Source organism: Coregonus lavaretus (assembly GCF_964263955.1).
Source record: "Coregonus lavaretus genome assembly, chromosome: 1".
NCBI lineage: Eukaryota > Metazoa > Chordata > Actinopteri > Salmoniformes > Salmonidae > Coregonus > Coregonus lavaretus.
The window spans coordinates 19,955,441-19,968,354 of NC_139988.1; the positions used below are offsets into that span (position 1 = coordinate 19,955,441).

The 12,914-nt window shown below is 40.7% G+C and overlaps 1 protein-coding gene across 1 annotated transcript; it reads left to right on the plus strand.

Annotated features, from left to right (window-relative positions):
- Positions 1-10,111: 10,111 nt before the first annotated feature.
- LOC311131158 (zinc finger protein 503-like) lies at positions 10,112-12,494 on the plus strand (the record flags this gene model as incomplete). The annotated part of the gene is made up of 2 exons (XM_084164000.1): positions 10,112-10,366; positions 10,957-12,494. 2 exons carry the CDS (start codon positions 10,112-10,114, stop codon positions 12,397-12,399), a joined length of 1,698 nt encoding a protein of 565 aa, XP_084020126.1. The 3' UTR covers positions 12,400-12,494.
- Between the last annotated feature and the right edge of the window lie 420 nt (positions 12,495-12,914).

Consider the following 12,914-nt stretch of genomic DNA (forward strand, 5'->3'; position numbering starts at 1 on the left):
TATGTTGTCAAGTGCATCACTCTCTCACGATGGCAAAATGACTTTAAGAAGGTACTGATGAAAGGGAGCACAAAATGACAAAAAGACAAACGATCCGCTTTATAAACACAGCAATAACCACCAATCAAGGTATCTGATTAGTCTGGTCCCAGTCTGTTTGATCTGTCATTGTCAATAACCATCGGAGTTAGAAAGACAGCACAAACTGTGCTGGGTCCAGGCTAGTATTTGATCCCAAAGGAAAAAACCCAAAACAGCTGCACCTTGCTGCAAGGCAGCGTCCAACCCAACCCTACCTTCCAGTTTTTGCCATCATAAATGACTTTCATGCCTGGATGCTTGCCTGCCTGCTATCCTGTCCCCCACCGCGTGACACTAAGTCCTGATTGAAGCGCCCCTCCTGGTTATCCTTAATCCGGCCTGTGAAATGTGACAAGATCATTCTTCAGGACTACTTTAGACTGAATAATCTGCCTATCACCGACAGTCATCCCAACCTGCACCACTCCTTCCACTGTCATAACATGCTACCTGCTACCTTTCCAGCCCGGCTCAACTCTCATAAATTAAATCTTAAATTAGTAAATAAATATGGGATCAGCAAACTAACAAACTATGCTGCACTCACTGAATGCTATTCAGCATGTGAACTGTACTTGTAATAAATGTTGACGGTATAATATTAAATTCCATTTGAAAATACATGGAATTACAAAAGCAAAAGCAAGATGTTATTATTGGTGTCTTTGTGATCATTCCATGTAGTGTTGTTATTGAACATATTATCAAATAATAGGAAATGCACCTAAAACTTGCCAATAAGGTTCCTTCAGTCCTTCAGAGTGAAGCATCACACACCATGGTGCCATGCCATCCATGCTTTGATGTCTAGAACTGAAGTCTTGAGTTCCTTTATCTTCCTGTAAGACTATTAGGAGATCGGTCTTAAATGCGTATTCCTGAAGTTTCCACAAAGTTCTAAGGGCAGTAATATGGCAGCTGTCACATTGTGATGCACCAACCGTACCACACATTGGTTCCAGTCCTAACAAGGAGGGGAGGTGAAGTCAGATCCATTCAGATCCAGTCTATACCATGACTGCAGCTTGCCAAGTTCTTCCTCATCTACCTGGTGGCAAGAAGTGGACGACCGACAGACCGACACCATAATCTCCTCTCCAGGCTGTACTTCCATCCAACCCACCCCAAGGCTCTTCCGACCACAGCTTTAGATAATTGATGAGACACCCTGAAAAATACCCTTCACCGGAATGTTCTAGGTTTTCACCTCAACTTTTCTAACTCTGTTTCAGTCATGACATACTGACTATATCTCATCTCATGTCGTTTCACTTCTGAGAGGCATCATGAGAGACATCATGATATTTCACGTATGTCGGCTCTCTCCGAGTTAAGTATTTACAAATGATGTCGGTGCTATTTAGAGGGTAAAAATCTTCCATCCACCGCACAGACAGTTGAAAGGAATGGAATGAGGAGTATTCCTTCTAAGGATCTGAAACGTCCTGGCCTGAATGCATAAGATCTGTAATACTTTCTGACGCAACCATTTTCCCTGACAGCTTCTGTATCATCGGGTGCAGAACAGAAGAAAGCAGTCTAGTTCCTTGCCATTTAACGTGGAAAGGCATCTCTTAACTCGCAGTCTAATTCCCACACTTAGACAGTGATGTCTACCACAGGATGCATTAACATGCTATCAAGACCATCAGAGATTTAGATCTGTCAGACAGCTAGGCAGGCAGCCGCAGAGAGATTGCAAAGAGTTTCACGTCTAGCTCGTCAGTCAGGGGCACTTTTACAAGACCAATAGAACTTAGCTCTATGATACAGCATGTAGCACTCCTAAACGTTATTGTAGTCAGCACATAACCTCTTATAATGGTTATTGTTGTCAATATATATTCTGCTTTTATTGTAGTTAGGTTTTACTGAGTTTATCCTCAGCCTATTGCCGGTTCATTCAGGACTGTAGTTCCATAAGCAAAGCATTGGCCTTAGACCCTTAAAAAATACTGACAAACCTCAACCTTTGTTCTTGATGATCAAACAATGCATCAACTGGGAACATTCTACACTAACACTTGTGTATATATAAAAAAACATCTACAGTGAATGCGTCCCAAATGGCAGCCTATTTTCTATATACAGTAGTACACTACTTTGACTGGGCTTTGGTCAAGTAGAACACTAATAGGGAATAGGGTGCAATTTGGGATGCATTTTGGGATGCATTCCCTTACCGAAAAAACAGGCTTCTGACAAACAGTTGTCGCAGATCTTTGGCCAATTTGCCTCAAATTTAAAGCAAGCTCATATTTTCACATGCAAACTGTAGCGGCAAATTTGCGGCGACTTGTGAACTTCTGGCAAACAATTCTGGGACACTTGTGATGAACATTCTACTGTTTGCTGCAAATTTGCTGGAAACTCATTATGAATATGCAAATTACATCCGGTTTGTGGTTACTTTGTGTATTAACAACATTGAAATGTTGTATCTACATAAACCAAATCATATATAATTTTAATGAACTTGCTTCTCACAGAGAAAACTAAACTAAACATACTATACAACATCTATTCAATGTCTTAACAGATCATATTTAATCCAATACAACTTGAAATCATCAGCATGGTAATGAAGAAAAGAGAAAAGACTGAATATTTCCCAAATAAATAGTTTATTTTAATCTAGCTACAACATTTACATGAGAAAAATGTGAACACTATGGGGATGTTGACTTTAGGATGTTTAAAGGGGCAACTACAGAATTTAGATGAGCCAAGTGATAAACTGAGCAATAGCCTTCAACCAACGGAAGTTTAAAAGAGAATAAACTAAATTGAAATAATTTAAATAACAAAAACTAAATCAAACCCTGTTCAGAACTATTGCCTTTTTGAGTGAACTTTGGAGATGGCAGCCCTGTGGAAGTCCTTGTTGAATACATGCACCGAAACAATCAGAAAACTGAAAAGTTTCCTTGATGTTGCTATGCCTTGATGTTGCTATGCCTTGATGTTGCTATGCTTCTCACTGAAACTGGCATTCTATATATTTTTCAGCAAGGTAACAATGTTCCTGCCTTGTATAAATGCTTTATAAACTAACAATGTAGCTAGCATAAGCTAGGACTTAGGCCTACTAATTCTACCTTTTAAATGTGTGGCCAACTGTTCCTAGAGAGCCACAGTAAAAATATGTTTCTCCAGCCAAGCCTCAACACAATTGATTCAAACTTATCAACTAGTTATGATATTCAATATAGACTGGGGCCTTCATCATTAAGAGACAGTTGCCTACTAGTTGTCTCTTCTTCCCCACTCAGGTGTATAATTCTTGGGTGGAAGAAAAGCAACATCAAATTGATTTTGCAATTCATATTATATTTCCAAAATGAATTATTGTTAACTTACATCTCAAATCCATGCATACAAGAAGCCTTGACATGCACATGTATTTCTCTGTCCTCAGTTTTATTGAAGGCCTCAATCTGTCTTTTCATTGTAACTGACTGCTTCTAGAAAGAGAGAAGGGACAACACATGGTCAAATTGAGCTAGCTACTAGTTGAAAGATCAGATTTTTACAAAGAATGAATGTATGGGCTACATTTATGAGAATAATGCATTTGCTTACCTTAACAAGTGTGAAGACGATAATGTTACCCTCAGTGTTATGAGTGAGTGCACCACAAACATCTTTCCAGGGTGTCCTCTTCCCAATGCAGCCTCTTCCACCCGTCCCAAATGGCACCCGATGCACTAAATAGTGCACTACTTTTGAACAGAGCCCTGCACTAAATAGGGAATATGGTGTCAATGCTGCCATGGCTCCAAAGACACCGCAGTTCAGTTCATTAGCTAGGGCTGTTAATTTCCTGATAAGCACGCCACTCTGTGTGACACAGTAGGGTCACATACTTAACCATTATTAATGTGACAGGCCTCAGTGCAAAGCCAATTTATTAAACAGGAGCAATCTCTATCCATACTCAGTCCCAGGCCCTGGAATGGATAACTCTTAAGACTGCTTCCATGTGGCCAAGAGTCAGACCTGGATTCAAATATATTGAGCATGTTCTTTAGCCTGCCTAGAGTGCCAGATGGGTCGGGTTTCCAGTTTTGGGAATATTCTATTGGCTCCATTAATCCAGGCAAGCTCAATCAAGCACAGCTAAAACATTTGAAAGGGTGGCAGGTAGCTTAGTGGTTAAGAGCGTTGAGCCAGTAACCGAAAGGTCGCTGGTTCACCTGAGCCGACTAGGTAAAAAATATGCCGATGTGCCCTTGAGCAAGGCACTTAACCCTAATTGCTCCTGTAAGTTGCTCTGAATAAGAGTGTCTGTAGAAATGTAAGTGTATTTGAAGTGTCTCTTAAGACCGCTTCCATGTGACAAAGAGTTAGGGCCTCGTGCAGGCCTCGGTGTGCTCTACACTCTCTGACAGGTCAGGAAAAGAGGTATGAAACAATAGCACCATCACAATTCATGTCCCCTTTTTACCTGTCAGATCCAATAGTCCACCTTTCTGTCTGTCTGCTGAGATGGTAACTGGCAAGCCTCTCTGCCACAATGTGAATGTTCATGTCATGTCAAAGAAATGTCTTATTCTCCATTTGCTCAACATTATCATGTCACATTTATCGATCAGATTAATTATACAGGCACAGCAAGGCTTTGATGTGATAGTCAGGGGCTCTTATATGTCATCCTTCATTTAAATGACAGATAGACTATATAAGATGATTCTAATGAATACTTTGGGTTTTGCGTGATGGTTACAAGCTGATACATTAGGCCTTCCTGCCACTTCCTAGACATTTCGAGTTGCCAGACAAAGACATGTTATCAGATAACACTACAGTTCAAAGATAGTAGAGGCAAAAGCTATTTACATGAATAAAAACAGCAATACATAAGTAGATTAGTTATTATTCATTGGGTAATTATTATGTACATAACGAACAACTGTGTCATCGGGATCGGTTGCATGCGTGTGTTTCGTTGCATGTTTTACGTTAACTGGAGAATAGAGACATGCTGAGTTGAGAACAAATGAACCACTACTGTACTCATGAATAGTAAAAACTGCGGTAAATTATATTTGCACTTATATGTCTGTAGGGTCATGTACAATACATGACTACAGTCATAATAATAGCACTTGTCATATAAACTCCTATCTCCAATAAGCTCCCCTGTTAATTAAGCCAATTGTTAAAAATGAATCTTGTCTCTAGCATAGTGAAGGAGACAGTCCAACTCATAATGTAGGTTAAAAGACTATATAATATAATGTAAGTTTATAATTTATGGCGTCACGTTCTCAAATTGCTCCTATACGGAAGGTCTCTGCGGTTTAGGGAATTTCCAAAACTAAATCGGAAAAAATAACTGAGACCCCAAATATTCACTATAGCCTATTCTGAGGACAGTTTCAGCTGTTGAAATAGTGGAACCTAAGCTACATCATATCAAAACGACACTATAAAGGCTTAGCAGCAATATACGAGTTTTACTTTATGAGAATTTAGAAATGAATTGAAATAATCAACATTGGACTTCAAAGCAACGTCAAATATAGCGTTTATGTCTTAAAAATAAATATAAATAAATATACAAAATTACAAATGCACAAAAAAGCTTTCTGTAGGCCTATATTGTAGGAGAGACTCATCAGTTACCAATCCTGTATTCGTCTCCAACCACGGTGGTTGTCCTCAGAAAAGCGGTGAAAGATCTCTGATGGACCGTCTGTGCTGTAAATAATTATATTTGCATGTAGGGAGTGATTCATAAACATGTCACTGGTGTGAAATATGGGTAGGATTTCTAACTTTCTATTTTAAATGTCATGAATTATGGCAACGAAAAAATGTGTTCCCGTTTAATGCCGAGTACTTGGTGTCTGGTGCAATGGGCTATCCATCACGCCGACAATAAAATGAGTTTTTGCCTGACGTTGGAAATTTATGGTCGCCCTTCTACGCCCTAATAACTCACGCGCTGTGTCGGGAGCCTGACAGTCGTTGCTGAAAACAGCACCCCTGGTATCGATCAAAAAAAATACTTGCATAATTTTTACTTTTTTCTGATCAGCAGGACACTTAAATTAGGTGATATACGCTATGACGTTTTGGTTTGGGAAATATAGGAATAATACGATCTGCAAAAGGGGAATTAAATTACTGACTAATTGTTTTTGAGCCGTTTAGCTTGTGGAATTGGTAAAATGTCACAAGCATCTTATCATGTGAGTGACTTATTATGCAAGTTGTCGGGGAAACTATCATAATAGGGGTGGGTTGCATTCATTATATCTTGTTTAGATGTGGCAATTTATGTATATCATAATTTTGATTGAGCAAATTGAGCACCTCAATCTAAATCGAATGTCAAACTACTGCTTTTAGGAATTCCCTTGTAGGCCTCAGATAAACTGAAAATTAGGAGTTTGATATTTTTGGGACTTTGCATCAGTTCTTATTTTTCTCAGTTGCTTGAATTCTGGCACATAATGAAAAAGACAAGCAAGAGTAGACTACATTTTACACTATTATAAAAATATGTGAATAAATGTCATTTGAACCACAGTCAATATAAACAAACATTGTAAACTTTTCAACTCAAACCCCCCCAAAATATTTGATATTTTCTATCAACCCTGAATTACTGGCCCTTGGAGCCGCGCTGCCTAATCGAATGTGTCAGCATTCAGTTTTGGTGAAATATGATGACATGAGAGTTGTTTACTTTAGACTGAGGGATTTGTGTGAGTCCCAAACAGCACCCTGTTCCCTATATTGGCCTAGTACACTACTTTTGACCACGACCCATAAGGCTTTGGTCAAAAGTAGTGCACTATAAACAAAAAATAAAAAAGGTTATTGAGGGGTGCTTTGTCAGGGGTGAGGGTGATATGTGTAACCATTATTATTTTTTTGCATATCAGGAAGGGTTCTTTACTGCTGTGATGGTTGTGAAGGACCATCCTGTTCTTTCCATTTTTACATTTTACATTTTTAGTCATTTAGCAGACGCTCTTATCCAGAGCGACTTACAGGAGCAATTAGGGTTAAGTGCCTTGCTCAAGGGCACATCGACAGATTTTTCACCTAGTCGGCTCGGGGATTAGAACCAGAGACCTTTCGGTTACTGGCACAACGCTCTTAACCACTAAGCTACCTCCACCATGTCTTTGTTTTATGCCATGAAATGCTAAACTGTTAAAAAGTTCCTGTAATTTTACAGAACACTACAGGCTACTGGTTGCAGTGAAAGTATGGTTAACAACAACAAGTTACTGTATTTTGTGTATTTGTGCCAACTGTCAGTGGAAGTGTTGTACCAAGTGGTTGTTGGTTATGTTGTCAAAGGTTAACTGCTATTAACTTACTTGCAACTAGCTGCCAGTAAATTACTGTACTTTCAATGAACTTTTATGATTACAAGATATAGCCTAACATTAGTTGACAACTACTAAGCATTCTTTGTGGTGAGCACACTTGGGACTCAGCCTCACCTGGCCTCAACCTCTTGGTTTGCAGGAAACTGACCTTCCTGCCACACAATCAGACCAGTGCGCATGACAGATATCAGTCACAGTAAGTTACTGTGAATTTTACAATAATCACAAGCTGACAATACATTATTGGAAAATAAACATGAACTTCCGGAAGTTACTGGAAAATGCACAGAAACCTTTAACAGTGCAGTTCTTGATTGTCACAAGCTCTTACAAAGACTGTTGAACTGGGAGTGGACAAATGATGTGGTCAGTCTTCATCAACATAACAATAAAACAACTTAAACTGGTACAACACTTCCATTAAAGGTTGGCACAAATACAACATATGTTAGACCATGCCCCCTAATATGCTAATGAGCCACCACCAGCACATTGCCCCCACCTACATTTCAAAGTGCAGTAATGATTGTACCTTATATTTAATATATTGGGTAGAAAAAATACCTTTATACTAGATTTTGCACACATTTATCCTTAAAGTTACTGACCAGTACCATGTGATTACCTAACAGTGTGTGCCATAAGCGCATCTGAAGTATCCTGTAAGTATAACTGTAGAACCTGTCATTGGTTCTACCTGGAACCAGAGGGTTCTCATGAGAGGGTTCTAAATGGAACTCAAAAGGGTTACCCTACAGGGACAAATCAAAGGGTTCCTCCATAGGGACAGATGACAAAACCCTGGAACCAGAGGGTTCTTCATGAGAGGGTTTTGTGTAGAACCCAATTGGTTTGCCCTACAGGGACAAAACAATGAACCCCACGAGGATTCCTTGTGAGTGGGTTCTAAAAAAATCTAAGGGTTCTCTCAAAAGGGTTCCCTCATAGGGACAAATGACAGAATGTCTATTGGTTCTAATATATTAACAATCTCTATCATATCAACAGACCTGGTGGCATAGCAGGAAAGTCAGGTCTCTGGCAACCAAGAGGTTGTGAGTTCAAATCCCAAGTGAGGTTGACTCCCAAGTAGTGAGAATGCAGCAGCATACTATCTGTTACAGCAATACCTTAATCCAGCTCAATATGAAAAAAAAAATGTATGCACTCACTAACTGGAAGTCGCTCTGGATAAGAGCGTCTGCTAAATGACTAATATGTCTAAAATGTCTCAAAATACTGGAACTTATTATATATATATATGTAGCTGGGAAATGTTTAACAGTGTAATGAAGAACCCTCTGGTTGTAACAGTGTAATGAAGAACCCTCTGGTTCTAACAGTGTAATGAAGAACTCTCTGGTTGTAACAGTGTAATGAAGAACCCTCTGGTTGTAACAGTGTAATAAAGAGCCATACAAATGGTTATTCAAATAACCAATATAAAACAGTCCTCCACAGCTCAAAAAGGGTTCCCTAAAGGTACAAAATAAGATTAACTTTTTTTGGTACTACTAAGCACTTTTTTTTTTTGTGTATCGGGAATATGGTTCCATTTGGAACGCAACCTCAAGAATTGGAAAGAGGATGAGGAGCACATTCTATCTCCTCTCCTCCCTCACTCTCTCTATCTCCTCTCTTCCTCTTTCACTGTGACTGCTACTGCTGCAGATGACCTGAATCTAGACAACTGACAAATAACTAGTATAGGGCAAAATGGACAGAAGACAGAGAGTATGATTGAAAGAGGTGTTGGGAGAGGATGGGGGGGGGGGGGGGGGGGGGGGGGGGCAGTAAATTATATTGAAAATGTGGGACATCCACATTCCACGCTAGTGCCACAGCACGCTGATGTTAGCGAGTGTTTGAATGGAGAATAACTAACCATACTGAAAAACCCTAAGCATTTATCTTCGACGTTTTATAAGCATAACTATGTGTTGGCAAATCCTAGAACATAGATATACTATATGTCTTAGGACAATAAAATGACATTAGTGAAAATTGTGCTAGACTTTGGCCTAAACTATTATTACATTTATTCTACATGCATAACATGTTTACAACAACACAACTTGCCATAAAACGTACAGACTCATATGTCCATGGTTTAAGTAATTCCCAGAATATTCTTTGAAAACAGTATATTCCATCCATAATAGTCCTCCCATACACTCCCTAAATGTAAATGTTCAACGCGCATATACAACACAACAATAAAATAAGATCCATCGACTTGACAAAATAATACAGTACACCCGTTTGAGGAGGCGACGTCACATTCCCTTGACCCTCCAATCACTTCAGTGGCTCATTTGATTGGAAGGCGGCAACGGCTTTAATCTCGAGACTAATTCAGATGCTGATGAAGGGAGGAGAGTATAGGCTACATCCGACGTAGAGAGAGCAAGCGCACAGACGTGCTGCTGCCACTGTCACACTCACACACAGCGACACTGAAGAAGGATGCAGCCGAGCCACACATTCACTCCTGCTGCGATATGAACGGGATATGTTCTGATCTTCTCTGCCTCTAATAAGGATTATAAGAAGTTTATCTATTTATTGGTTTTATTTCGAACTGCGGTGCTATAGAATTACATATTACTTTGATTAGGTTTTTATTCCTGAAGAACAAATGTAGGCTATTTTTCTTCCATTTCAATGAGAATTGGGTCATGATCACATCGCCCGCATTTTCTGTCCTGAGAAATAGTATCGCGAATCCGGTGTGGGAGAACAGTTATTCAGGGGAGAAGAGCGCAGCGAGAATAAACAAGCCATTTCTTCACTTCGTATCTCCCTCAGACCCTTTACGGCAGGCTAATCGTATACCCATAAAGATTTTGAAAATGCTTACCGCACGGGGAGGACACATTTTGCACCCGGAGTACCTTCAACCTTTGCCATCAACTCCTATCAGTCCCATCGAGGTAAGCACTACGTTGGCCACAGGCTACAGGGGACGGGATAAAAAAGGGATTGCAAAAGTGTGATTTTGGGCAGTTATTACTTTTGAATGAATGTTTTTCTATCTATGTTTTCAGATTTCAAAATATCGGTACTATTAGGGCATTCGAGTTGTGTCTATATACGTTTATTATCATATAGTTATTGTAAATTGAACTGCATTCTTTTGAAAAAAAAGGTTATGGATAGAACCCAAAAGCGTTCTATGATTGCTTCATATATGGCACCCCTAAAGATTCTAACCCTTTGATCGAACCCAAGGGGTTTTTCTTCGCTGAACCAAAATTGGTTCCATATAAAACCCTTGGGTTCCATATAGGGTTCTATATGGAACAAATGTCGGTTCTATATAGAACCTTAAGGGGTGCCATATATGAAGGCTATAATAACCTTATGCGCAATGCGTTAAACTCGTGCGTAATTAACGGAGTTCTCCAAGGGCACATAATACACTGAATAAACATGAACATATTGTTTGGTTTTGAAACACCCCATGAAAAAAACATTACAGTCAAAACTTGAATAATAAATATTATTTTATCTTATTTCGCAGCTGGACGCCAAGAAAAGTCCGTTGGCTCTCTTGGCACAGACCTGCTCACAAATCGGCAAACCAGACCCTCCGTCCTCTTCCAAACTCTCATCTGTAACCTCAAATGGATCTAGTGACAAAGAGACCAAATCCGGACCACTAAAAATGAGTGACATTGGAAATGAAGACAAATCTAGCTTCAAACCATACTCCAAATCATCGGAGAAGAACAAGGACTCCTCGTCCGGCAGTGGTAGTCTGAGTGGAGATAAAGCTAGTTTCCGAGTGCCTAGCGCCACCTGCCAGCCGTTCACCCCCAGGACAGGCAGCCCCAGCTCCTGCCGCTCTGTGTCTCCGCTGCCATCTGAGGGTAAGCAGGGAGACAAGGACGAAAAGAATAAGGAATCTGATAGTAATAAAAACAGTACACTGGAGGGAAACGGAAACGGTAGTCACAGCCGGATATCTGGGATTAACGGTGAGGCTAACCAACACCAGGAGACCACTTCTGGATCAAAGGCTATCACATCAGACTCACTCACATCTGTCTCCTCTGCATCATCTATTCATCTTCTGGGTTCAGGAGGACTCGTAGCGCCCGTCTCCCCCTATAAACCTGGGCACACCGTTTTCCCCCTATCGCCTGCTGGCATGTCCTACCCTGGAAGTTTAGCAGGTACATACGCAGGCTATCCCCAACACTTTCTCCCTCACGGAATGACTTTAGACCCGACGAAATCTAGCAGTCAACTACTTAGTGCTCAGTTCGCCGCTGCCAGCCAACTTCAGTGCAATAAGGCTGGGAGCCCGTTGTCCAGGGCTTCTCCTCCGTCCCTAATGTCTGCTAGCCTGTGTAGAGACCCGTACTGCCTGAGTTATCACTGTGCAAGCCACTTATCCGGTGCTTCCAGTGCCTCACAGTGCCATGAGTCCTCGGCTCTGAAGTCAGGATACCCTCTCATGTACCCAACTCACCCTTTGCACGGCGTGCATTCCTCGCCGCCATCTTTTGCTGGACACCCGTTATACCCCTATGGCTTTATGCTCCCAAATGACCCTCTGCCACACGTCTGTAATTGGGTGTCGGCTAACGGACCTTGTGACAAACGGTTTTCTTGCTCAGAAGAGCTTCTCAATCACCTAAGGACTCACACTGCTTTTGCGGGGACGGAGAAGTTGATATCAGGATACCCAGGTTCATCATCACTAGCCAATGCTGCCGCGGCCGCAATGGCTTGCCATATGCACATGCCTCCAAACGGGGCCCCGGGCAGCCCTGGAACGCTCACCCTCAGGAGCCCGCATCACCCTCTGGGACTGAGCACACGCTATCACCCCTATTCAAAGAGCCCCATGCCCCCCGGCGCGTCGGTTCAGATGCCCGCTGCCACAGGTCCATATTATTCTCCCTATGCATTGTATGGACAGAGACTCACCACGGCATCAGCGTTAGGATACCAGTAGAAGATACAGACAGACGCATAATAACTATACATTTATAAGGAGATTTTAGGCCTAAAGGACTTTTATATTGGTTGTATTTCATGCAGGACGGGATCCGTGGGCTCAATGTATTTATTTGCGATAGCTCCAAGCGTGACAAAAATAAAAATAATTATAATATAATTTGTAAGAGGCTCAAGGTGCATTCTTTTTTACAATTAAGGTATAGGCTATATTGGATGATGCCATTTTAGATGTTACATTGAAATTATGTTGTTTTTAAAAAGCTCAATTTGAGAGTTTTATGTTTCCTACATACTAAAGGCCTATTAGTTATATTTTCATTGGAAAGCAGTAGCCTATTTTGGAGTCTGGTGTGCCTTTATATAGGTCTACCGGCTACCGCACAACGCAAATAACTTTTCCACATTAGGCTAAACCTTAGAATGACATGTTTAGTTAATTTTGATGGCAAATTGGGCTATCTCATATTTCTTCATAAATTAAATGATTAATTCCACAAGCTAAATCAGGCT